Raw genomic sequence first — 27,388 nt, forward strand, 5'->3', positions numbered from 1 at the left:
TGCACATATGCGTGCACACGTACACACACATACACATACACATACACAGGCACACACACACACACACACACACACACACACACACACACACACACACACACACACACAGAGACTAGGCAGTAGTGCTTCTGGTGCTGTGCGGGCCACACAAAGCCAGCCCCCTGCAGAAGGGTATATAAGGGCCGCTGTTGCACAGTGTGCTGAAGTTTTTCTCATTCATATTGGTTCAGCACGGCACATCATCTCACTCCATCTCCTGTCTCGCCTGCTGCTCTTCTCTGCTGCACAGCCTCAGTCTCAGTGCAAGGTATTTGTTTTACTCTCTTTCTCTTTAGAATATTGTGTTGAATTGGGTGAAACAACATATATTAGAATTTGTTTTCTTCATTGAACCATTTTTAGTTCTTGAAGAATATTTGCTTTAATAACTGTTTATTTATTTTATTTTTTTTTACAATCAGACATAATTGGAATAGTGTGAGAACATTAATCTCATATATTAATTCTTCTAATATCATATAAATTATTATTCAGGCAATAGAATATATTGGTTATACTGCAGTTGTGTTATAGAAAGGCTCATATACCTCATATGCTCATCAGCTGCAGATCATCTACTCTTTTTGAGAAAGTAATAATAATAATAATAATAATAATAAAAATAATAATAATAATAATAATAATAAAAATAATAATAATAATGTTCTAAAAAGTAATGAAAATAAAGATATCTAATGGGATTATGAAAGGAAAGCTAGGCTTTAAGGACATAGCCTTGATTACCATCAAAAGCATACAGTATATTAAGAGGTGTCAATCCACAATCCAGGTCCAAGCACTGACATTTCAGTAAATAATTTGCCTATTATGTCAGTATTGACTGAATCTAATTGTTACAGTTATGAGGTTATATTTGATGTCATATGAATGTGTCAAGTTGGTGTTAATATTATGTGAACACTCTAAACCATATTTGGTGCTGTAGTGCTTAGGGGAAAAAGGTTATTACATTTATAACACAAATTGCCAGTAAAGGACGTTTTCTCTGGGTTTGTGCTTCAGGCATGAACACTGGAATCTGTGTGTTAGTGCTGCTGGTGGCTCTCTCCAGCAGCAGCTGCTTTTCTCACCCCACACACTTAATGGAAGAAAGGAAGTTGGATGGAGGGTCTGTAGATGCACACACGCGCCACACCCTTGCGGTGCCCCCCAGTGGCCAGCTCACATTATTGTCTAAAACGCAGGAAGAGAATGTAGAGGAGGACGCTGTGCGCAGGCTGAATGAACTGCTGGCCAGACTCATTTCCAGAAAAGGTATGGTAGTGTCATTTCTTTTCTACACACCATTCATATTCATAAATATTCTGATGATAGTCATGCTTTGAGTATTAAATACCAACAGAGAACAGGTAGCATCTTATATGACCTTGTTACACTTCTTTCTTGTTACGCATGAGCATTTTTCTACATAAACCATATTTAGATGTTCTATAGTCATATCATAGCATGTTATACATTGCTTTTTCCTGCAACCAGTAACCAGAGGATTCACCCATCTCCTCATCATAGGTTCATACCGCAGAAGCCCATCCCTCAACAGCAGGTCCAACCACAGAATAAAGGACAGAGACTACCTGGGCTGGATGGATTTTGGCCGTCGGAGTGCTGAGGAGTATGAATACTCTTCATAATATCCAATCACCCAATCATTTTGAAGGAACCAACCAATCAACCAACCACGTGTACAGAGAGATCCATTTAAATTTTTCTCCCTGCCATTCATGCCATTGTTGGAGTGCCCTTTCTTCATCTTATTTCTGATGTAAATTTGTATAATGAAGATGATGCAATATATGAATATGTCTGTGTAACTCATATGGATTTTACATGCACTCACATTTTGGGGGGCAGGGGGAGTGACTGGTAATATGGTCTGTTTTATTTATTTTCTTGTGTGTACGATTTTGCTTTAGCATAGAGAATATGATAGCTGTTTGAGAATAAATCATTGCCTTAACTCATTCACCCAGCTGTATTGTCTCTGGTGTCTATAAGTTTGTATGATTCCATCACACGAAAACATAATGAATTCGACACAACTAGAAGGACAGCGGCGGCACCAGATCCCACATTTATTCAAAAGCAAATGTGATGCCATGGAAACAATGATTAGATTAGATCCTATTAGCATGCACGCTAGAGCGGAAGCTTTAACAGCTCTAGAGAAGGTTGCGATAAAGACTGAGACTTTGGTATTCTTGATTACTACTTTACTAATGAGATTTGAGCCAAACCACTACGGCATTACATGAAAAACATTACTGAAGTCACAGATTAAAGTCCTCCACATTGCAGTGGAGACCAGCATAACAATGTGTTTAGTACTTTGGAGAGAGAGCTTACAGTTAATGACCACAAAAACACATTCACTTATTGATCATTCAAAGTGGCAGCACTAGTGTATATGACTTTCGGCGTCTCTCTCTTAACAGCCTTAGGGAAAGCTCACTGCGCAGGCAATAAAAGGCTTGCTTTTACTTGTACAAGCGCGGAGCTGGAAACAGACAGACTAGAACGTAACCTCATGCTGCCTATTATGTACACCACTTGAGTTAGCACATAATGGATGAATTGCAGGATGGCAAATGAGAGAGAGAGAGCAATAGTTTATAGAGAACAAAAGGCACCATTATGCCACAGGTGTGCCTCAATGAGAAGGGTTTCATTCAGTTAAGACAATAAAAAGTGAACCAATAAACCCGGACAAGCACACGTACACCCACACATACGCAAACACATGCGTGCACATGCACTTATCCTGACATGAAAAGACCTGCTGCCAGTGCAATTAGATGTGTTACAGCAATTCAAACACTGCCTCAGACTGTCCTCACACTAATACACATACGACTACTTCCCAGCATTGTGATTAGCACGAAACAGATTGATTATCTAAGATGCTCTTGAAGCATCCACAAGCACATCAACATCCTAGAGAACAGTTTCACAACAGTGTGACGGCGGAAAATAAGACATCACTAAAGATTTACTTGGCAGTGAATTCCTTGGGGAGCTCATTAAGGCATCAAAACAAATCGAGATCAATTCCCAAGCCATCCTTTCCACCATTGTCACTGAACTTTTTGGTTTCTCTGAAAAGCTTAGGTGACTGTAGAGACGTTCTTACATTTTAATTGCTTTTTTTTTTTTTAACCAGGGAATGAAAAAAGTACAGAGAAACTTAAGTATGGGGATGTTGTCAAATTCCTGTGTCAAATATGGAGCAAAAACTGTACTAATTATTATTCATAATTTACCATTCAACCAATCAATCAATGTCAATTAACCAACCAACCAACCAACCATCCAAATATTCTGCTAATTCAGACAAACTAAGAATTTGGTTTAAATATTAAACATTTGTTTAATGACTCTCTGGATTGAATGCTAAGGTGGCATTAACAGCTAAAACAAACCTAGTTAGCAAATGCACTCAACTTAAAGCTAACTTACCTCAACATGCTTCTTTAGATTTAAAGGTGGATTTTTAAAGGCTGATATTCGTTTGTATGTGGGAGGCAGAGGACACATCTTATCCTGTATGAATCAATGGTAAAAGATCAAATAAAAAAAATCTCATGGCATTTGAGATTTCTAACAATGACTTCAAAGGACAAAATGAAAATGGGTAAATAGAGTTTTCCCATCCATTTTTTGTACCGCTTAACCTACACGGGGTCATGGGAAGCCTGGAACCTATCCCTCGGACTCGGGGCACAAGGCAGGGGACACCCTGTCAATCACAGGGCACAATCGCACAACCATTCACACACACTACAGACAATTTAGAGATGCCAATCAGCCTACAACGCATGTCTTTGGACTGGGGGAGGAAACCCCCCAAAGCATGGGAAGAGCATGCAAACGCCACACACATGGGCAGAAGCAGGAATCAAACCCCCAACCCCAAACAAATTGTTTTCACCCGTATTAAAACATAGCTAGGTCACCTATTATGTACATGTAATTCAATCTCCTCATGAATAAACTCTCCACTGTGGATTACACTATACTGTGAATGACCTGTATAAGTAGCTGCTACTCATAAGCATTAAGTGTTTATCACTCTGATGTTATCATATCATAAGCGTCCACTCATCTAATACAAAAAAGATGATGAATGAGAGCTATGAAGTGGGACTGGCACTTAGGAGAAATTTCTGACGTATGAACTAGTGTATTTTAACTCATTAACATTTGTCCCTGCATTAATTCATGTAATGAGCAGTAGATGGTCAAAGCCTTGCTCCTGAGGGAATATCTCATGTATCTTCCTTTATTCCCAGAGCTCTCGAACATCAAATGCCACACTAAAGTGCTCAATGACAGCCAAGAATGAAGGTCATTCACATTCCCACACCCGCTCCCAGTGCTCAGTGAATAAAAAACTGATCAACACTGATAACAGGCTGATGTTATGCCTCTGATTTAGGTCAGTTTCTGGTGTAGGATATAGATCAGGGCTTATATCCAAAAAGAGTCGAGATAGCCCAAATGAGACCGCTCTGACTGACTACCTGCAACATCAAATAAAATACTCTCTGCAGACAGGTCAATACCCCGAGTGTAATGAAGTGCATTTAAACATGACACTACTCGGGCGGGGGTAGGAGAAGACAAAAACAATTGTATTAATTAATTAATTTATTTATGAGTTTTTCGGTATTCGAAGTTCCTGAAAACAAATCAGGATTTTTCTGACACTTTCCATCACATTCCTCCATTTATTCAGTAATTTATGATATTTTGTATAAAAACATATTTCTATCTTTACAATTTACAGTGTACAAGTGGCAAATCTTCCCTTTATGCAGTCTGAGAGAATAAAACTCGTAACGGCAATGAACATTGAGTCACGTACGACACCTCAGTGATTCTGCAATACATTCAACACGAACATGTTCAAGTCAAGGTTATGTGCATACACCTCTTTAAACAGAAAACCTTTTAGCGCAACTAAGAACATGATTAGGGAAAAGAAAAGAAAAAAAAAAGAAGTTCTGACCAAAATGAATGGCTGTATGTGCTTTCTAGAAAACTAGACACCATTTCTAGACATCATTTCTCGAGAATTAAAACATCCTTCATATATTCAGCACCGCATTGCAAAATTAAAAACGCTCCTGTTAGGGTGACACCAACACCTTAGTTACAGTGTTAACACTAATGTTTACTGAGGCAAAGTCTTCAGAATGAAAAAGTCACTCAAAATAGGGTTGACTAATAAAATTGACATCAGGCACTATGATAACGCTGTCAAAAGGACAGACTCACACAATGCAATTAAAGCTTACAGTTCAGTCTTTAGAGAGCAATGACCTCTCAGCAAAAACACGCACACTTTACAGCTTTTAAATAAAACAACACTGGTCAGAGTCTTCCAAAACATCTGCAGAGTTACACCGTTTCCATCAGAAGCACTGGACTCTTATTATCCAAGAGGTTGTAACTATACTGCCTTTGAGTATTTTATACGTCGTTAATCGATTGCATTTACTTAAAACACACTTACAAATACATTGGTTACCCCCCAAATCTCAGATTCCTTACAGCTCTTCATGACAACTCTGGACAAATTACAGTACAGTGTGCGCCCTTATTTCTGCTGCTACAGATTTCCTAACAGCGCCCATTTTAAAGGGCTATTCTTATGTTTATTACACTGTAATAAGCATTATACAACAAACTATGAGGTTTTCGTTAAAGATTTCGTTGAAGATTTCATATTCTGTGAATACACAGCTATATAGGGATGCTGTAGGCATTTACAGGGATAATGATGTGGGAAAGTAAAATTGCTTTTTTCTTTAAAAGGGTATTAATAATTTAATATGAGATTGTTTTGAGGGCACAGAAAGGATTGCAATTAGTCACGTTAACTGGGGCGCTAACACACTGTTGTTCTGTCTAGGACTGGTATAAGGATGTTATTAGTGTTTCAGATTTTCATACAAAATGCCAACCAGAGGAGCTTTGAGTTCAGGAAGATCATATTAACCAAACAAGATAACAGGGATATGGTCTTTTAGCACAGTTATGCCAAAGTAGTCAATATCAAAAAAGTGCTTACAAACAGGCCTTATGCTACATTTTCTTGTAATGCGGAAGTGCAATTATTCCACAATTTACAGAGTACGGGGATGAAAGAATCAAATACATGCTGTGGTCTCTCTGGCTGAATTGCACTGTATGCATGACAAAATAATAGTAATAAAATGGTATTACACAGTTACAGCTGCTGTACAAAATCTATACAAATCTCTTTTATAGGCACAGTCGATCTGTCATGAGAATAATGTATTTTATTAAGTGTATATACAGAGGATGATTGACAGAGAAGCAATGCTCACTCCTCACTGAGGCTAGCCTGTCTAGGTTTGGGGGATAGGAGCAAGTCTTCAGTAGGTGGTCCCAATCCCTTCATCGCCATACTGGCCCCTACCATAACCGGATAACTCCGGTTTCTCCGAATCCCGGTCAGTCCTGCTATGGGGCTGGGTAGCCCAGGTTGGGTCCCAAAAGAAGGTGTGGCTAAACCGAGCCCAGGACCTGGAGTCAAAGCTCTTGGGCCGAGTCTGAAACGCTTTACCTTGTCCAAAAGCCGCAGATTGTGTATGCTCATCTCTGTCTGGCACTGGGATTCCGTGCACAGCTTGGCCTCTGCTCCTCGCATCTCCTTCAGAATGGAACTGGCGGGCCGTGAAGCCAGGAAGTTCTCGTAAGGCGGGTCAGAGGGGCTGTAGTCCATAGGCAGCACAAGGCTGCTGGGTTTGGATTGGGTGGGGGAGTTTGGAGGTGTCGAGGGCATGATGTCTAGGTCTGGGGCAGTGGGGAATGTTCTTGAAACAGATTGTGAATTGTTAGATGTTCTCTCAGCCCGGTCCCAGCTGTGAGGGTTGTAGACAGCTGCAGAAATCCCACGGTCCTGTAGGAGGCGCACCAGGCCCAGAAAGGTGCTTGTGGTCTTGGTGTGCTCCCTCAGATTAGTGAAGCTCTCAGCCAGGCTGAGACGGCGTGGCGTGCAGGGGGTAGATGCTGGAGTAGAGTGCACGCTACTGATGCTCATCACACAGGAGGCGAGGGAGGGACCTGCTACCATCACACTGACATAGAAAACAGAAAAAAAAGGACCTTAGACTGATACCTCAAGATTCATACAGAAATATGTTGCTGGCAATAATTTAAAAAAACACTTTCACACAGGTGTCATGCATCACTCCTCGTTGTCCTGCAGTCTTTAAGACAATGCTAATAATCTTAAACTCGTTAGCCAAAATACCATAGAGCACAACACAAGGCTGGAAAAGTAGTTTTAACCACATTGGCAGTGTCGCATGTAACCTTCACACTGCCACTCAAAGATGAATGAGAAGTTAGAGGCACTTCCTCTAAAACAGTCAGACTGGTTAAGTTTGGTTAGAAAGGCATGTCAACATCATGTCTGTGGCCCATCATGCTGGTACCATGAGACCACCTGAGTGGGTGTGGCTTAGAGAGCCTGCTCTAAGCCCAGAACAACATGGTAAAATGCTGCTTCCTCCTCCTCCTCACCATCACATGATCTGCGGAGAGTCAATCATATAGGTTGTGTGGCTGCTACACAACACATCTGGGCAACTGTCTCTGATCACACTACATATTTAAAAACATCCTCACTGTTTTTGTGTGTCCATTATGAAATTGAGAGGAAAACAATGTTAAAGTATAATAAAACAATTGACACCTCTGTTTGTACAGAATTCATTTTTCAGGGTAGCATTTGTAATAAAGTATTAACATGCCTTTTTTCTAATAAAACTTTATATAGCTATAAATCATAGAATAAGAGGTTTTCCAGCAGCAACAATTCCTGATGTGTTCTGTGATATTTATTATTGGATCAAAAATTCATTTATAGAAACCTGAACACAAACAACGTATAAGCTAATATAAAGCGAGGTGTTTCACAGACTGTTGCTGTCATAGCAGTCTTTGTTTTTTCAAAGAATTTCTTCAGTCTGTGGGATTGCGCATTATTTTCTTTGGATTAGAAATTGGGTCTCTAGCTTGCATCACATTGACTCCGTGCTGTATTCTCTGGGAGAATTTTCCTTCACTAGGAAAAGTTAATGAAGCAAGAGATTATTACAAAACCATTCATCATTTGGCATAAATATTTTTCTCCTAGTGCATACAAAAACAGAGGTCTTTCCTGCTAGGGCTTTAGTCGAAAAAGAGTAGGTAATTTGGGCTGGAGGTTTCTCAGGGAAGGAGGGAGAAAAACACAGGTATAGAACCTGTGAATTATCCCAGCTCTCTGTGTAAAAGCAACATAATGAAAACGGTTTTGGTCATCAGCTGGTATGACTAAAAGGAATACTTGAGTCGTAGGCACCCTCTAGTGGTTATAAAGAGATGTACGGAGCTCACCTGGGAGTGACTCTGGTCAGCTCATCAGAGGGGTGGAGTATCCGGCAGGTAGTGAAGGTGTAGGTAGAATTTGTGTGAGACATACATTTACCAGGAAAATGAACTGGGAACAACAAGAGTAATACATTAGTGCACATCTAAAACACACACACCCACACACACACGGTTTAAAACTGCATCAGAAATTGAAAACTAAAATACGCACCACCTCCTGTAATAGACTCTATTAGAAAGAAAGAAAACGGTGAAACTTGAGGTAAAAAGATTGGATCAGATACATGCAGCGAACCTTTTTTTTGTAATTAGTACAGTCCTCGCTTCGATCTATTCTGATACAGTTTTAAACAGATTCACAGAATAGGACAGAAGGATGGGCAAGAAGCAGGATTATCATTAGACAAGGATGATTTTCAAATCATCACCAACAGATAAAAAGTGGAACGATAATATTGCCAAAGAAGAACAAGTACGAGTCTGCATGCTTGCAAGACAGTAAAAGAATATGCGACGCTATATACACAGGGTGTCCCAAAAGTCTTCATACACAGTATACCAGCCCCACGGTCAGTTGTGCCGTCGTCAGCAGTTCGTGGATGTTCACTTCTCGGGTGGTCCACAACACTCCGTCGTTTTGAATTTGTTAATAAGTTGTGTGAAAAATTTTGGAAGACATTTTGTTAAAAAGTGTTCATTTGTATGGAGACTTTTTGGACAACCTGTGAGTGTGTGTGTGTGTGTTAGTGGGTGTGAATGTGACCTACTGGCCACTGAGAAGTGCTTCAGCTCTCTCTCAGTCATGTGAGCAAGTATGATCAGAGCGCACTCCGTTATTAATAGAATGCCGACATGCGACCATGTAACATACAGGTTTATCTCCATGACCTTTTCCTGGATGCTAGCCATGCCCAAAGGTTCACTTAGTGAGTATGCGCATCTGGTTTCATACACACACTCACGTTCTGTAGCCCTTCACTATCCTATAGCCTGTTCTTAAAGGGACACTTCCAACCTTTTAGTTCTAGGAAAATGCAAAGTAGCTGAGAGTCACTGGATCACTGAAAAGGATTGCTGTGAAGCAGGTACAGTTTGCTGAGGTACATTCACACGCACTAACACCGTCAAAGTGACGTACATCACTAAGAAGAAAAAAAAGGTATTTTGATAGATAGTAAATTAATTAGATTAGTGCAGGAAATGAGAATGAAGCCCATGGTAGCAGTGGTACAACTTGTATAATAAACACTAATAACCACCTGCACTAAAATCTCTCCACACTAGCATCATTAAGCTATAATATGTGGTAAATCAATACACAAGACTGGAAGCATAATTAATCCCCGAAATGAAGGTGGCTTACAACGTGTTCTATAAAAGTTCTTTCAAAGACGCCATTCTCATTTCAGAGCACAAAGAGAAAATAAATGATTCGTACATGAAAACGAAGTACAGATATAACAACAACAAACAAAAAAAAATCACTATACTCAAAACCACGGTGACGGCACACGGCAGGCAGGGACGAGGTAGTTGTGAGCTCACTGTACGCTGTGTAACAGGAGAGGGATCACAGATATAAGACACGTGACAAACAGGCAAATGTCCCCAGCATGCTGCTACCATTCCACTGGGTTTGGCTGGGTGCGGGCAGTGGGTGGGGTTTGTGACAACCCTCATGTCTACATTAAAGACACTCCCTCACCAGAGGTCATTTCCTCCTCCTCATCCTGTGCATCTCCGCCCATCTCCTGAAGCTCTGGCTCTGCCCCTCGTCTCTCTCCTCGGCGCTGTTCCCCCTGCCGATGGAGGTTGGAGCTTGGTGAACAGGGCAGTGAGCCCAGGCCTGAGGTAGAGAGAGTGGGCTGAGAGATCTGATGATCTCCTGGCTCATCTTCCTCCAAGTCTGTGAACTTATAGACCTCCTCAAGGTCAAGCTGGAGATGGCGGAAGCCCTTGGTCACTACTCCCGGCCGAGCATCCAGGATGCCACCGAGGTTCGGCTGGGCCAGCTGCTGCCATGCATGCAGAGTCGCTGACCCTGAGAAAAAAAATCAGACACAGCAGAGATCAGACAGAAGCATTTAAAAATGCTGCACTGTACTTCATGGCTGTGTGATGTCAGCAGATTTCAATAAAGAAGAATCATAATTAGCCTTAGTGATACTGATTCAGAATGGTAACGTTAACAGTAATTGAGCATAAAAGTCGTGAGATTAATAATTACCCCATGTACAGATTACAGGAATGACATGATTCAAAAGATTATAAAATGTTATGACGTGAGACGCAAAATACTTTAAGGTTTAGAAGAAATTGGCTCACAGTAGGTAAATTGTTTCGCAAATGTCTGAGCAATAAAGACTCAAACTAATAAAACAGGTCCCTAAAAAAATAAGTGTCAAAAGTTATAAACAATAAACATGATTAGGAGGTGAGCAATTGTCAGATTAAAGGGAAGCTAATTTGCTTCGCTAAACATCCCACAACACTGCATAAAACTGAAGGATATTACACTTGTAATATCCTTAATGACGGTAACCTCAGGAAATTCTCTAATTATTGTCTTTGAACAGGCTTTGGGGTGACGTACACAGCCGCTGCTGTGCGTAATGGGAGATGAAAGGATTCCCTGGACAATCAACAGAGTTTGTACGTTTGATTTGGCAAATCAGTGAAACCCAGGGACATTTCGCAGTCTTACTTGTAGAACTGATTTAAAATGAATAAAAAAAAAGTACTTCCTGAGCGTCAGTTTACTGCAACACTATTTGATCTAAAATACACATACATTAAACCACAACTGAACGTAACCTAATATCTATTGCCACTAATAAAGTGACGCAAAAACAATGTTTTGTATTATTCAGCTAAACAATGTTAAGTGCCATAGATTGTCAAAGCTGATGCTGTTTTGATCATGCAGGCATTGCTCTGAGGGTTAAGGAACAGACAGTATAGGGGGGTGAAAAAAGAGAGAAGAGGAGGACTGTAAGAAAATAAGGGCAGAATTTATTGAAGAACTTAAAAAACAGACTGAAATACAACATAAGATGCTTACGGTGGCTAAACCACAAACTGAAACGTGACTGAAGGATGAAATAATATAGAAAAGAAAAACAGGAGGAAAAGAGAAAAGAAAGAAAAATGGACTGTACCTAACCAATCAGAGAGCAAAGTCATGCTGAAGACTATTATATGAAAATGAGTCAAATGAAAACATTATTCTTTATATTTTGCATTATTTATTGCTGATAGGTGTCACAAAAGTGGATCATGTTTCTACATAAGCACAATTTCATTTAATGCAAGTGCTCCAGTGCTAAACAAGTGTCTGTATTCCTCTAGAAAAAGGTTTAACGGTTTCATTTGACTCAATCACACTTAAATATACAATTATCATTTTGAGTCATAATTGCTTTTACTTAAAGAGAAAGATAATGAGATAGAACTAGCAGCTGGTGGGAGTAGCGAGCTGAATTTGATAAGTGGCATTATTAATTCTACTGTTCTCAAGCACTGATGACGCATTACTGGATTTTATAAGAAACTATCGCATTAGTTAAAGACAAACACACCTCTCAACTAACAAGGATTTACATAGTCAAATATATCAGACCTTTCACTATCTATGATAAAAATTCAAAATGAAAGCTATAAAGTGCAGTTTCTCTCTATAACTGCACACTGCTGCACATGTTACAGACAGAAAGCCATATTATAGGAGTGTGTGCGTTCAAACAGAGAGTGGCTAAATCTCGAACCAGCAGCGCGGCTGGGCGTGTCTGAAATAGAAGGAGTGCTGTGTGGAGAGGTCATCTGAGTGCTGGTGTATTAGAGCCCAGAGTGTATCTAAGAGTTGCAGGGCCACCGGCCTGCCTTTGTTCTGGTCACCTTCCAAAGGCTTGACGATCTGCAGTTTCTCGGGCAGGTAGGAGCGACTGCTGTACACAGAGTAGACCGAGTGCAAAGTGCCCAGAGATAGGATGCTGTCTGAATGGGTGAGCGAGCCTCCTCCTTCTCCATCACTGTCTCCACGTGGCTCTCTCTTCTCCATGGCTAGTGCCAGCAGCTTGCGTTCTCTCTCCTCCTCAAAAAAGCGCCGCTCGCTCAGACAGTTGTCACGGCGAAGCGAGAGTCTCCGTAGCGCTGCCTCCAGGTCATGAGATCCAGGTGTGCCAGGAGTACCGGGTTTCTTGTTCGAGTCTTCTGAACTGAAGGGCCAAACGAGAAAAAGAAGATAAATGTTACTTTACCAAGGGGAAAACACTGGGACGGGGGGGATTATCAATATATATCCAAAATCACGCTCTCCTACGTACTCCTGTGGAGTGTGGCTCTCCAGCAACATGCTGTTGGTACGGTTGTCCATGACAGTCCCTTCTCCCCCATAAACACTGGATCTGGGTGTGCTCAGACAGCTGGAGTGCCTAGAATTCATGGATGACGTTTGATTGGAGCCTGGGATATTCATGGGGGAGGGGCAGAGTGAGCGCTGGCGAACCACCTGGTTAATGTTGCGCACTGTTTGGAAGACTCGCTTTGGGTGTAATCTGGGGAAAAAAAACCAAACAAACAAACAAAAAAAAACCCCAGAGGTCACAAAGTGTATTTGTGTGTGCATGTAACACACAAAACTGAAATCAAAGTTACACCAATAACTGACACCAACCAGACTCTATACCAAATCTATACTATTCGCTACTCTATAATCTATACCAAATCTATACTATACTCTATACAAAAGAAACTGACAGCATTCTAGGCATTTGTATAGTTACACCGATACCTCTGATCTTCGACTTCCGGGTCAGACATCTGAATCTCTTTCCTCATGGTCCCTTCAATTTCAGCAGCTAAGGAGTCCTGTTCCATACATACAGCATTAGATACTGGGAATAGGCGTTTCTGGTTCTTATGTAACGGTCATTTACATCATCCAGCTGGCTAACCACAAGCAACAGAACAGTTCTGACATTGTACAGCCTCAGGACAACATGGAATACAATCAGCCTCTCATACTCTCTTCTCTGCATAATTAACTATACTTACATGGATCCTCAGTAACATGCAAACTCACCAGGAAGCTATGAAAATCATAAATATAACCTATCTAGACCTAGAAAGAAGGGAGAAGTCATCACTCCAGTGACATACAGTACCTTGTAGTAAGTCTAACAAACAGGCATTGATTTCAGTTGATTTTAAGTCTTTTTTGTCATTAGTATACATGAAATAAAGTGATTTTTTTTTTCTTCAGAGAAGAATATCTGATTTTTCCCAATATAAGAAAATGCAATTTTACAAAAACACACAAAAAAAAACAAGAACAAAAAACAAAGTCCTACTGTCTGAGTCTATACAGTAGCAAACTATTACCTTTACACTTATAAAATCAGCCTATTGTGGAACTTTCTTTTTCTCACCATGGGGAAAAAGCCGAGGGAATGAAAGCGGCGCGGTGTGCTTTGAGGCACCGTCTTGTTCCTGAAGTTCTTCAACTCCTCTTGGGCTTCATGCAGCATCTCCATACACTCTGCATACTTATCCTCCAGCTCCTGTAACTATAGAGTGTAACCAACAGCCAAGTGATCTTATGGAGAATGTATCCTACCAACGCCGTTTCTACACCTTCTAAAACCTTCTGAGGTTTTTTACATGCAGCTTATTCTTGGTGGCCAAAGTGCTGACATTACCTCAGCAGTGAGTTGTCGCTGGGCATCCTTAGCAGCTCCCAGGTGCTGCGTGAGCTCCTCATTTTCTACTGCGTACTGCAACACACACATCCACACAAAAACACCATCAACTATAGCCCTGCAAGATGCCCAAACAGAACCAAAAAGCACAAAGGCTGATTGAGGAGCAGACTGTAACCCATCAATAAAGTCAAGCACTTACACATTTAACCTTTTTCTGAAGGTCCACTATCTGAGACAGTAAGTGTGTTATCTCTTCCTGCTGTCTGGAGGCATCTTCTGTCTTCTTCGCCAGCTCCTCCGCAAGTGACGAGATCTGTAGGTTAGCATCCCCTATGAGAGGAGAAGAAGAAAACTTACTCAACTTTCGATTCAACTTCTTTGCTGATAAAGACCTCATTATAATCTGTATCTGATGTTTCATATTTCACTGACAAATTCACATTACTGGATGATATTGCACAAATATATCACCAGTAAGACAGTAATGCGTTAAAAGGAAAAAAAAGCAACAGGATCATGAATCAAACATGAGGAAGGATCTGTTTTTTAGCCAAGATGTAGTTTATCTGCCAGCAATACACTTTAACATTAATACTTTAACAAATATATTTTACAAAAAAAAGTGGAATTGTATTTATAGCCTTGCCTTGGACGTTTGCCTGCAAAAATCCCACCGTGTACACGCGCACACACCACAATAGCTGCGTTTACATGGACAACAATAATCCACTCTAAACCCGATTAAGATGATACTTTGATTAAGAAACTACCATGTAAACAGCAATTTTTACTTACCTTAATTAGATTAAGGTCATACTCGAATTAAGCTCTAATCGAATTAAGACAGGTGGAGTACTACTGTTTTAGTCGCATTATGGACGTATTGTATTACAGACAGGTAAATGGACAGGTATCGTGTTTTCAATGCATTTTGCAACAGGACACGATCACACACGGCAGTTTTACGGCGAACAAGAGAGTTCGGCCACGTCCCAAACCGCATACTTTCCTACTATAGGCCCACGGTTTCAAGCAGTTGTCTATTAGCACGTATAGCATGACAAATAATTAACTGCACTTAAAGCTTTCGTAAAAAAATTAAATAAAACACACCCAAAACTGTATACGGTACCATAACGAAGATGAACTGTATGTTGATGCATGAAATCCTGGAGGGACGTCGGACGGCGTGGCGCGGTGACGTAATGACGTGGGCTGTTAATCTAATTATGTTCTAAAACATGTAAAACGGGAACATGACTGGAGAATTCTAAAAGCGACTCATGTAAAACACCTTAAATCACATTACTATCTTACTCAGAGTAAGGTCAATAAATAGATTACTGCTGTTCATGTAAACGTAGTCAGTCTGAATACTCTGTTCTGATTGGCTGGAAGGTGCGTATTCAAAGCATTTAATACATAGGAAGTTCAGTGTAATCACTGTAAATTAATGCACTGCCTATAAAAAACTAGCCATAGAATCCTACAGTTACAGTTGCATACAGTAGTTAAACTCACAGCTTCATTATTAGTGGAGACACAGCACAGACGCAGGCAATTCACACACAAGCACACAATCTCTCTCTTGCTCTCTCTCTAAAATAACTATTTATTATAATTAATTCAAATAAATGTCGTCTTATCACACTATTTTATCTCTGTGTATGACTTGGAGCAGGCGGAATTCTAGACCTAATGACCTGTATATGAAATAACTAATGAAAATGGTTACAGTTGTTTATAGGTAGGTGATTAAACTGACGAACTACCTTGCATTATGTGGTTTTAACATACACCTTCCAGCCAATCAGAATAGAGTATTCAGACAGACCATGGTGTATGTATATGTACAACGCCCTACACTAATACTGGCACGCTTGGTAAATATGAGCAAAGAAGGCTGAAAAACTGTCTTCATTGTTTAAACTTAAGCTTTTATAATAATTTGTTTGTATTTAAAAAACAAACAAAAACAAACAAAAAAACTCTGCTCTCACGGATATCAAACAAAACAAAATACAGATTTATCAAAAAATAATCTTTGTTAAATGTAGGTGTGCAACAATAATTGGCACCCTTTTAGTCAGTACTTTGGGTTACCTCACTTTGCCAAGATAACAGCTCTGAGTCTACTCCTATAATGCCTGATAAGGTTGTTGAATACATGGCAAGGGATCTGAGACCATTCCTCCATACAGAATCTCTCCAGATCCTTCAAATGTCCAGGTCCACACTGGTGGATTCTCCTCTTCAGTTCACCCCACAGGTTTTCTATGGGTTTTAAGTCAGGGGAATGGGATGGCCATGGCAGGACCTTGATTTTGTGGTCAGTAAACCATTTCTGTGTTGATTTTGATGTATATTTTGGATCATTGTCCTGCTGGAAGATCCAACCACGGCCCATTTGAAGCTTTCAGGCAGAGGCAGTCAGGTTTTCATTTAATATCTGTTGATATTTGTTAGAGTCCATGATGCCATGTATCCTAACAAAATGTCCAGGTCCTCGGACAGAAAAACCGCTCCAAAACATTAAAGAACTACCACCATATTTACCGTGGGAATGAGGTACTTTTCCATATGGCTACCTCTCTGTGTGAGTCATAACCACCTCTGGTGTTTATTACCAAAAAACTCTATTTTGGTTTCATCTGACCGTAGAACCCGATCCCATTTGCAGTTCCAGTAGTGTCTGGCAAACTGAAGATGCTTGAGTTTGTTTTCGGATCAGTGTAGAGGCTTTTTTCTTGAAACCCTTCAAACAGCTTGTGGTGATGTAGGTGACTTCAGATTGTAGTTTTGGAGACTTTCTGACCCCAAGATGCAACTAACTTCTGCAATTCTCCAGCTGTGATCCTTGGAGATTTGTTTTGCCACTCGAACCATCCTCTTCACAGTGCATTGAGACAATATAGAGACTTCCTCTTCCAGGATGATTCATAACATTTCCAGTTGACTGGAACTTCTTAATTATTGCCCTGATGGTGGAAATGGGCATTTTAAATGCTTGTGCTATTTTCCAATGCTACTTCCTATTTTGTGAAGCTCAACAACTTTTTGCCGCATATCACAGCTATATTCCTTGGTCTTACCCATTGTGATGAATAATTAAGGGAATTTGACCTGTGTGTTACCACATATTCATACCCCTGTGAAACAGGAAGTCATGGTTGAACAATTTCCTGTTCCTAATCAACCAGGTATACTAAAAAAAATTAAATATCAATGGGAATATTCTTCAGATATTTTTCTCATGAATTCATATGGGTGCCAATAATTGCACATGTATATTTAACAAAACTTTTTTTTATAAGCCATGTTTTGTTTGAAGTTGTTTGATATCCATGAGAGCAGAGTATTGTGATTTATTTGAACAAAATAAGAGGTTAAACAATAAAGACAATTTTTCACAGCCTTCTTTGCTCATATTTACCAAGGGTGCCAAAATCAGTAGAGAGCACTGTATATAAATAAATTTAAATTATATTAGTTTCAAACATACCAGTTAGAAAAAAACCAAAGTATTTTATCATGTTCTTTGGAAAGATACTGAAAATAGGTCTGTGGATGTATAACCTCAATTTTGACCTAATTACATTAACAGGGCAGAGCATCAGCAACACACTGCACTAATGATGTCCTGACTGACAATCAGCTAGACAAGAGAAAAGATAAGATAAACCTTTATTAATGTCTCAAGGGGGAATTAAAGTGCTGTAGCAGCATGATACAGTATTATATGAATAGTCAGGTAGAAAAAATAAATTGAAATATGACAATAGCTTTGCCTTAATATGATAAGTACAGGATTTGGAGCCCTCTCTAATTCGGAACAGTTCCTTGTGCAGATGGTAGGGATATTGGAGGCACGTGTACTCACTGAGCTCTTTCACACAGTCATTAACCAGCTGCTGTTCCTTCTCCTCATACGAGATAGTCTCCGTCTCCAAGTGACACGCCTACTCAAAACACACAAAAAAAATAAAATAAAAAAAAGAAGGATCTTCTGTTACCAACAATACAGGCATCATGTTACTCTTACTTTTCTTGTGTAAATTTCCTGTTTTTGTTGTCTGAAGAGTACAACAGTGCCATCAGATCTGTAATTAAACTCTACACTGCTGCAAAGAATGTAGTGGCACAAATACAGTATATATACACCTTGTTATGGAATGTTTTATTTCAGGAGGGACTGAAAATTAATGTGCTGCAGAAATAAAACCAAGTAAAGTGATATTTCTCTCCAAATAATTAGAGGGATAAAATAGGTCATTGAATGTTGGGTGCGCATTCAAGAGTATGAGGTTAGTAAAGTGTGGAATTCCACCCACTCTGGGGTCAGATGGTCACCTCTGGAGAACAATTACAGTAGGTAAACTGCTGGCCGTATATGTATTTACTTGATTTATTTTAGTTCATTTGTAAGCAAACAGTACATGGTCCACTCAGTAAAGAGGGGGAAAACATGCTGCTGTATATAAACAAAGAGGCAGGATTTGGTGGAGCTTTTCTTACCATTTAATTTTCCTGCAATATGAGATGTGCATTGCTACATCGGTCTCTCACCTCAGACCGCAGCACAATGTTCTCGTCCTCCAGGTCTTTGAGCTTCTTCTGCAGTGAATCCAGAGGGAAGTAATTTGGCACTGACAATGAGGAGTCATTCCGTGGAATCCTGAAAAAAAAGACATAAAACAATCGGTGAGTCTGAAAGCTTAGCCTATCCCCACTGCAGGCAAATAACAAGAAACAGAACTGGAGAGAGAAACTTCAGGGAATAAAACAATACAAAAGCATGTTGTTACGGAAATTAATCAACGGCGAGTCAGTGTGATATCGGAGACTCCTTCTATAAATGTTTTTTTAAATTAATTAAAAATAGGTCTCCATACAGAAAGCTCATCACTGAGGACATTTACATGTACAATAAAATATCGTTTAAGGTTGCAGCCATATTCCGAATGAACGTTGTTGACGTTTATACGCGTACAGGCGTCAGAATATTCCTGTATACAGGGCTGTTGTAAGTATGCCCGAGTTGCCATTCCTAAATACCTAGCCTACAGCTAAGCATCTGTGAGCACCCACAGGTCCCTGCAGACTGAGCATGCGCATACATCTCCTTTCAGTGGATTTTCTAGATAAAGTTGTTTACATGCAACAAATTGAATGAATAAATGAGTGGGAATCAGAATTTGGGGAATAAGAATATTGTCTTAATCTGAATATGGCATTCAGACTGTGGCGTTTACACGACTCAATACTAATTCGAACATTGCCAAATTCCAATTAATATTGGAACATCGATGTGCATGTAACCATAGTCACTGCTTAAATGTTATTCTTTGTACAGTAAAGAGCACAAGGAAAGAAGCACTAACAAATGTCTGCCTAAAAACTTCTGCAACTACAAGAAAACAAATACATGCATTAAAGTCAATGAGAGCTCTCCCGTTAATGGACATTCACTACTACAGTTTTACTAGCACTACAGTGACATTAGCATGATTTAGAATATAGCAGCTGAAATAGGCTTGCAGTGTTCCATCACTTGCCTGCCGTGGCACCGCCCCCACTGTCGTTTTGCTTTTTTTTTTTTAATAGTAATAAAAATCATTAAGTTCAGTTAGAGAACAGATGCTGCAATTAAAAACTGAACGCATTTGCTCAATTCAGCATGAGCTGAGTGAGTCGCAGCACAGATCAGATTTATTATGTAATGAGAGTGAGGTGGGCTGACTGACAAGACGATGGCTGAAGATTTGGTTTCAAAAGTTCTATGTTTATGTTGCCACACCCCTCTACATTTAATATAAACGAGTTTGTCTCTGTACTTTTAAGCAATTGCTGAGGCTGAATTGCCGCCAATTCGAAAGCGAAAGTAAAATACGAGGGGGAAACGCCTGCCGTCACATCCCTAGTCTGAAGTGATCCGATTCACTGTCCAAACTTCCCTACAGAGGTGTAGAAGCTCAGTTCCAGTCAGGAGTGTTTATGTACTGAACAAACAAATGTCAGTAAAGGTGTCTATCAGGGATGTTATTGGCCACTAAAGCTAGCAGGACAGTTCATGGCAAAAGGGGTGGGTGGGGGGGGGGGGGGGGGGGGGTGGCGGTTTAAAGACTTACGGGGTAGAGGTGACCGACTCTCCCTCGCTCTCCTCAGCAGCACTGGTGTAGAACTGGAGCAGTTCATCCTTCATAGAGAGATCATGACGTAGCTGAGAAACCTGTGCGTACACACACACAGATCACTGCAACAGTACAACATGTCAGTTTGAACAGCTACAACATATGCCAACATACTGCCTAATAGAATGCGTCTGGTTATAAACCAAGAACAAGTCATGGCATGGCTATGGTACTGGTTTAAACTACTCTATATAGAGTTTAAAAATATTTTTTATGTGCTCAGTTAATTTGCTTTCCTATAAGCACTAGAATTTTGTGTTACTGTAGATTCGCCTTGTTTTTACTAAAGATATGGTAGAACTGCCTTGGTTAGTAAAGAAAAATCGGATTATTAGGCAAAATTTTATTTCTGTGCTGCAAGTTATGAAAGATAAAACTGATCTAAAGATGGGAGAAGTGGATTGGGGGGGGGGGGGGGGGGGAAGAAGAAAAAAAAAGAAAGAAAAAAAAGGGATGATCTGGGTCTCACCTCCTCTCGTATGTGCTCCACTTGCTCTTCCAGAAACTCATTTCTTTCACTTAGGGTTTTGTTTTTCTTCAGCAGGGACTGACCTATGCGTGCTGCTAACTCTAAGTCTCGTTCTTTCTGCAGAGAGAAGAGCATGAAACATACTGGCTGTATTAAATTAAGCCTCATCTTTTAATAATAATGAAACATTTCAGCCATACTGGCCAGTACAGTAATTTATTTATTTATTTGAATTGTCCATCTATGAAACATCAACACTACTACTTTGTGGAGTGCTGAGTGCCTTGACTGTTAAAACTGAACTGATTGCCAGCTAGTGTCTATCTGTATATTGCTTCCAACATCAGACAATTTCACAAAGCAGCTTTACAAAAATCCTGATGAACATTAAGATCCCAAAAGAGCAAGGCAGGGGCGAAAGTGGCAAAGAAAGACTCCTTGACCTTACAGGATGAAGAAACCTTGAGAGGAACCAAACTTATAAGGGAACCCATCCTCTTCTGGGTGACCCCAGATAGTGACAAACACTGCATGCATGTATGTATGTATATATGCATATATAAACAATTTTGGCTAGAGATCTAATAAAGATGGTGCTTAGTATTTTTTATACAACCATTCCAGTCTATTAATTTCATTGGACAAGTGGGGTTCCAAAAATGCTGATATACTAAATATCACCACACCGGGACATTTCACGGTTTATCACTTCCTTCACTTGTGTGTGTCAGGTTAAAATCCAAATTCTATCAATAACCCCACTGAATCCGGTACTACTGCAGAGTTGGTGACATCAGTGAACATAGCAAATGATACATTTGTCATGAATATAACTTCTGACTTAAAATATGAAAGCTCACCAGTTGAAGAAGAAAATGAATAAGGGAAGCCAATCTCAAAGCTGGACGACAGGCTATCAGTGAGTGTGGCTTCTTCGGGAACTATTTCCATTTTCCATTATTTGGCCATATTGTGTCCAAAATGTTGCTCAATATTCATTTCTTATTTATAAAACTGTTGCACTCTTGCGATATCGCTTAAACAAAATAAGTGCTCACAAGTCATTAAAACAATAGTAATGTGAGAACTAGAGCACACAACAGCTGCTGCTCCTCTATTTTTAAAAGCTCATAGCTGTGAAAAACCTTTGCACCATCCTACACACATCCGAATAAAAAGCAGAACACAACCGTGACTAGCTTACCTCTTCAAGCAAACGTGTAACAGCATCTATGTCATTGTATGTCTTAGTCATCTGGCCCACTCTTTCAGCACACATAACTGCACAGAAAACAGAGAGAGAATTAATGCAGTCAAAATCAAATATTAAAATGCACACATGATATTGGAAACTATTAAAATATTTATAAAAAGCTCTTAATATGAAAATGGTTGTAGGGTAACAAAAAGGAAGGCAGGCTAAAGATGACTGAACAACCAGGAATGTTCAACACAGGCAAACCAGCCAGTATACTTAATAAGTGCGTGTGCACACGCACACACACCCACACAGAGGTAACTATCCATTGCAGTCGCTATTACTTAGAAAGAGCAGATACTTGTTAGTAATCTGAAGCTTGAGAAAGTATAAAGTGTCTGAGACTGAAGCTAAATCACAATACAGACCATCATACTAACTTATAGAATTGACATATTTACATGTTTCATCAAGACTGCATTAGAGGCAATAAATAAACCCTGTGGGCATACTACTGGCTTACACAGAGGAACTCTGACCAGCTGAAACATTCACTGCCAAACATCATATACACAAAAAACATGCGGCTTCGATAAATATGATAATGGTGGGAAATATAATGGCTTTATACAAAATAAAACATGGCTTTCTTAATCTGCCAGGGTATAATGTCCAAAAGATTTTAGATTCACAAAATGCACTAGAGGGAGAATAAATGCCATCAAATAATTTAGTCTTTCTGACAAAGACCAGATGCGGTGAACAGCACACATGACACTTTCTTCAGGTTTCTTTTTTAGGAACACTAAACAGCTTATTAGCTACCGGAAAACAAAATATTTCATTAAGAACATGATTAAATGGAAATCCAAACAGTCACTTTTTCAAAAAACATTCTCAGGAACTACATTAAGTAAAGACAAATGATAAAAATAGGCTACTCAGGAATCATAAAGCCTTGTCAATCAGATAAAAATCCAAAGCAGGGCCAACCCAGTTAATCATTATAAACCATATCTGATAAGCATTAAATCTCATATTTCCACCCAGCACACTAAAACACAGGCGATGTCACTGGGTGAGCGGGAGTGGTGCAGATACCAGTGTAAATGAGGCACTCTTGATCATTTCTGATTAAAGCATTTTTCTATGCTTAGTCTATGTACAGACAGTACAGTGTCCTAATGTGGGCAAAACAATTCAATTTAAATTATATGGATCCCTTCAAAAGGTAAATGACCACCAGCGTGTAGTTATGCCCTCGAAAAATGGTGCATGAGCACAGATATGATACTGTGGAGCAAAAATCAAACTAAGCGATTTAAGTGACATAAAAAGTGTTTATATCATACAGAGGCTCACAAGAGGCCAAACCTGTTCCAGTGTGTGTTTGGACACCAGAGGTGTAAACACTATAACTGATATAAATTCAGCTGGGAAGTGTGCCTGCTTGAGGCTTAGTCATTTTCACAAGTGGAAATAAAACAGTACCTTCTTCCAAAGTATAAGGTTCCCCATCTTCCCATTTATCATCAGCGCAGTTTACATTGGTGAAGCTAGACAGAGCTGAATAATCCTGCACTTCAGACGAGTCATACTCATAGTTTTCCTCAGCTGAGTTGTCAGGAGGCAATTCCATGGTCTTAACAGCCTAGTAGTACTAAGCCAGGCCACTCGGCCGGAGGTCCTGAGTCTGCATCAAGACTGCCGTCATGTTTGTCCATTTATTTTCCTCAGTGTAACAAGCCTCTCAGATATACACACAAAACACTGCCCAGTACCCACACCTGCCAACAGGCTATGACACCGATGCAGGCCACTACCATTTACCTAACTAAGAATCTAAGGGGAGCAGCACATATAATCTCAAATTATTTGAGTAAAATCTAATTCAGTGACTAAAAAGTAATGCACAAAACATTTCAACATGTATTTCAAGTGCTAAGACTTGCATAGCGGGTATATTACAAACAAGGAAGCAGTTCCCTAACTAAATTTAAATTCAAACAACCCCCCCTCTTTAGAATCCACAATGGTTTGTTCCTTTAACGTAGCATGGCAACCTGTTAAGGCATAACAGAGCTTTCTTTGGCTACACCTGTAGAGTAGGTGTGGCTACCTGATATCATCAGGTGAGTCTGTTTTCCTATAGCCATGCAAAATGCAAACACAACAGGGAGAGGTACAAACAGCCCTGTGCATTAAATGAATATTAGCTTTAAACGAATGCTAGTTAAACTGTTAAGTTGAAGACATTCCTCATCACTACAAATACAACACATTTTCCTGAATTAATGGGACCACTTTACATACCTTAATATCATAATTAAACAAGAACTGAACATGTCACACAAGCACTTCATGTACATGCACTTCTTTTTTTTGAAGTACAAATCCAAGTACTATTCCAGTACTTCGTGGGTGGCTGTGGCTCAGGTGGTAGAGCGAGTTGTCCGCTAATCGTAGGGTTGGCGGTTCTATTCCCGGCCCACATGACGAAGTGTCCTTGGGCAAGACACTGAACCCCAAGTTGCTCACCATGGCAAGTTAGCACCTTGCATGGCAGCTCTGCTACCATTGTGAGTGTATGAATGGGAACCAGTGTAAAGCGCTTTGGAATCACTAAGGTTAAAAAAAGTGCTATATAAGTGCACACCATTTGCCAAGTCACTCTTTAACTTTAACTGCATTTCCTCCATTTGACTTAGGCTAATGTTTGTGATGCTATTTGTGTTCTGATTTGTGGTCGATGAACCTTGTCATTGGTTCCACATTTCTATGGAAACACTGCAGTCATGCACATCTGAAAAGCAGAGGGAAACCGTGGCTATGGGGGTGAATGAGAATGCCTCAATTTTGTGTGGCCTCAACAACAAACAATCTATTCCAGTCATGCTCTCTACCGTTTCCCAAAAAAAGAAGGAAAAAAAGAAAAAGCCACAGAATGGAGATGAGGGGGATGACCACACTGAAGGGGAATCTGTGAAAGTCAAAAGGGTCAGACTGAGCCCCAAACTCAATGCAGAGAAAACAATCCTCCAGTGTGGGTCAATGGCTCTATACGGCATGAATGAGGAGCACTCTCCCACGCTACAATACACAACACAGAAAAACAAAAGAGTACAATAAAACTTTAAACAATGCTGCAATATGTCAAGTAAAGCTCAATTATTGTCTATGCTCATAAGTATTTGATTTATGTTCATAACCTTCAGTTACTGCACGCACCCTTGGGGTAACCATAGACAATCAACTGTCCTTTTCCTCTCACATTGCTAATCTGACACGCTCATGTCGATTTCTCCTTCACATCATCAAATGGATTTGTCCATTTCTATCCATACAGGCCATTCAGGTGCTGGTTCAGTCTCTTGTCATTTCGAGATTGGACTACTGCAACTCTCCCCTGACAGGTCTTCCTCTGAGCGCAATTCAACCTCTACAACTGATCCAGAATGTAGCTGCACGACTGGTTTTCAACCTTCCTAAGTTCTCCCACACCACCCTTTTACTAGGCTCCCTACACTGGCTTCTAGTAGCTGCCCGCATCAGATTTAAAACTCTGATGCTTACCTACAAAGCCAAAAATGGACCAGCACCAACTTACCTCAAAATACTCATCACACCCCGCACTCTAGCACCGTTCGACTGGTGCCACCATCTCTCAGGGTACAAGGAATACACATATCAAGACTCTTCTTTGTTCTGGCACTTAGGGGAAGTTCATTCCACCACCTAGATGTCCGAACAGCTAACTGTTAGAACAGTGTCACTGGCGACGTCTAAAGACCTACCTCTTCCTAAAGTACTTAAATTAGCACTTTTCATTTAATAAATAAATAAATAAATGATTGTTGTCTGTGTGTTTTTCTTACAATGTTACCTCCCAACAGCATTATAAGATGGTATTCTTAGTCTGTGACCTAATGAACCAGTATTGAGATTTATTTATTGACAGACCTCAAAGCACTTCTGTAAGTCGCTCTGGATAAGGGCGTCTACCAAATGCCGTAAATGTAAAATGTAAGTATAGCCAGTCTCAACGTACAAGCAAACCTATGTCAGGCCTTTCAGGCGAGACGAGGAGCATTCTCAGATGCAAAGAATTCATCTGATTTTAATTCATCATATTAAAAGAGAGAGAGAGAGAGAGAGAGAGAGAGAGAGAGAGAGAGAGAGAGAGAGAGAGAGAGAGAGAGAGACAATGACTTGTACCATCACACAATGTGCAGACAGGAGACAAACACTTGTAGAGAATTGACAGCTTTGTGTCTGCTCAGACCTAAAATATTTACACAGGACATCAGTACTGGAAGAGTATACTAACTTTTAAAGAAAGATATTGAACTGACTGAAATCCGGTCATTTTTACAAATTAACTTGGCAGCAACTGAATTCTAGGAAGTATAGAATTATAGCATTCGTTGCATACTAGACAAGAAAAGTATGCAGCAAAAGCCACTGCAGGAAAAAACAGAGAAAAACAGTTCATTTAATTGAATACAAGACATAAATAGACTGCTTATTTATTTTTGTGTGTCCTGTAGCTATGTACCCTGAAAATATACAAGAAAATGAAATTCAGCTAATTTTGTCATTTTGAGTGATCTAATGACAACTCCTAAGTACCAAAGCATTTATTTTGCTTAACAGTGTTCATAACCATCCAAAGAACAATTAAGCCTACTAAAAGATGACATGGTGTCTAAATGCTAAATGTTTTTTTAACCATTTAAAACGCTTTTATGACCTTAACAGTTCTACAAAGCACTGGTTCTCATTCATCCATTCACACACACACACCAATAGTAGCAGAGTACTAGGGAGCAACTTGGGGTTCAGTGTCTTGCCACTTGTGTGGAGTCACGTGGGCCAGGAATCGAACCGCCAACCCTACGATTAGTGGACAACCTGATCTACCACCTGAGCCACAGCCACCCATATTGTCTATATATTAACAGCAGTGAGAAGTCAGACTAAAGAACTAACTAGTGATAATAAAGCTACTTATGGCCAAGACTCTGAAACGTCTGAAACGTGAAATGTTTCTGTACATTTACTAGCATCATTTATAAGACCTTATTCTACAGTGCAATATGAATCTAGCAGGAACAAAACACCTCAAGTCTATCTACGTAACCTGCTAATATATATGATAAGGCATTAGTCAAGCACTCCTCTTATTCAGATGTCACCCTGGTTACTGTCAACATAGCATCAACTTCAATTAGTTAAGGCACAAACATGAACTTTTAAAATAGCTCTGTGCGTTAGCAACTGCCTCAAACAAAACTTGAGCAGGCTTCATTGTGTCTGATGCAATACATGGCTGTGAGGACAGTTTATTGCCAGCTGTAGTGATGCCACT

General features: G+C 39.9%; 2 protein-coding genes across 6 annotated transcripts in view; one reads left to right on the plus strand and one right to left on the minus strand.

The window, feature by feature from the left end:
• Positions 1-208: 208 nt before the first annotated feature.
• Positions 209-2,018, plus strand: ccka (cholecystokinin a). Its single transcript, NM_001200525.1, is given in 3 exon segments — positions 209-307; positions 1,063-1,314; positions 1,570-2,018. Coding segments are annotated over 2 exon segments (372 nt in total). The 5' UTR covers positions 209-307; positions 1,063-1,064; the 3' UTR covers positions 1,692-2,018.
• Positions 2,019-4,694: 2,676 nt separating this feature from the next.
• The window catches only part of trak1a (trafficking protein, kinesin binding 1a), a 46,613-nt gene continuing 23,919 nt past the window's right edge, over positions 4,695-27,388 (minus strand). For 2 of the 5 annotated variants that reach the window (XM_053682265.1, XM_017474088.3), the window contains exons 3-16: positions 22,027-22,103; positions 20,823-20,939; positions 20,291-20,391; positions 18,729-18,837; positions 18,043-18,121; positions 14,362-14,492; positions 14,160-14,234; positions 13,890-14,027; positions 13,253-13,329; positions 12,786-13,016; positions 12,358-12,677; positions 10,169-10,504; positions 8,470-8,572; positions 4,695-7,163 (exon numbers count right to left, since the gene is read on the minus strand). In XM_053682265.1, coding sequence (XP_053538240.1) covers positions 6,407-7,163; positions 8,470-8,572; positions 10,169-10,504; positions 12,358-12,677; positions 12,786-13,016; positions 13,253-13,329; positions 13,890-14,027; positions 14,160-14,234; positions 14,362-14,492; positions 18,043-18,121; positions 18,729-18,837; positions 20,291-20,391; positions 20,823-20,939; positions 22,027-22,101 — 2,649 coding nt within the window. In that variant the 5' untranslated portion in view covers positions 22,102-22,103 and the 3' untranslated portion in view covers positions 4,695-6,406. Of the gene's footprint in view, positions 7,164-7,534; positions 7,623-8,469; positions 8,573-10,168; positions 10,505-12,357; positions 12,678-12,785; positions 13,017-13,252; positions 13,330-13,889; positions 14,028-14,159; positions 14,235-14,361; positions 14,493-18,042; positions 18,122-18,728; positions 18,838-20,290; positions 20,392-20,822; positions 20,940-22,026; positions 22,104-23,511; positions 23,793-27,388 lie in introns of those variants that run through there. The other 3 variants (XM_017474093.3, XM_053682267.1, XM_047156829.2) reach the window with 3 other exon arrangements.

This window comes from Ictalurus punctatus, chromosome 1 (assembly GCF_001660625.3).
Source record: "Ictalurus punctatus breed USDA103 chromosome 1, Coco_2.0, whole genome shotgun sequence".
In the NCBI taxonomy this organism is placed as follows: Eukaryota; Metazoa; Chordata; class Actinopteri; order Siluriformes; family Ictaluridae; genus Ictalurus; species Ictalurus punctatus.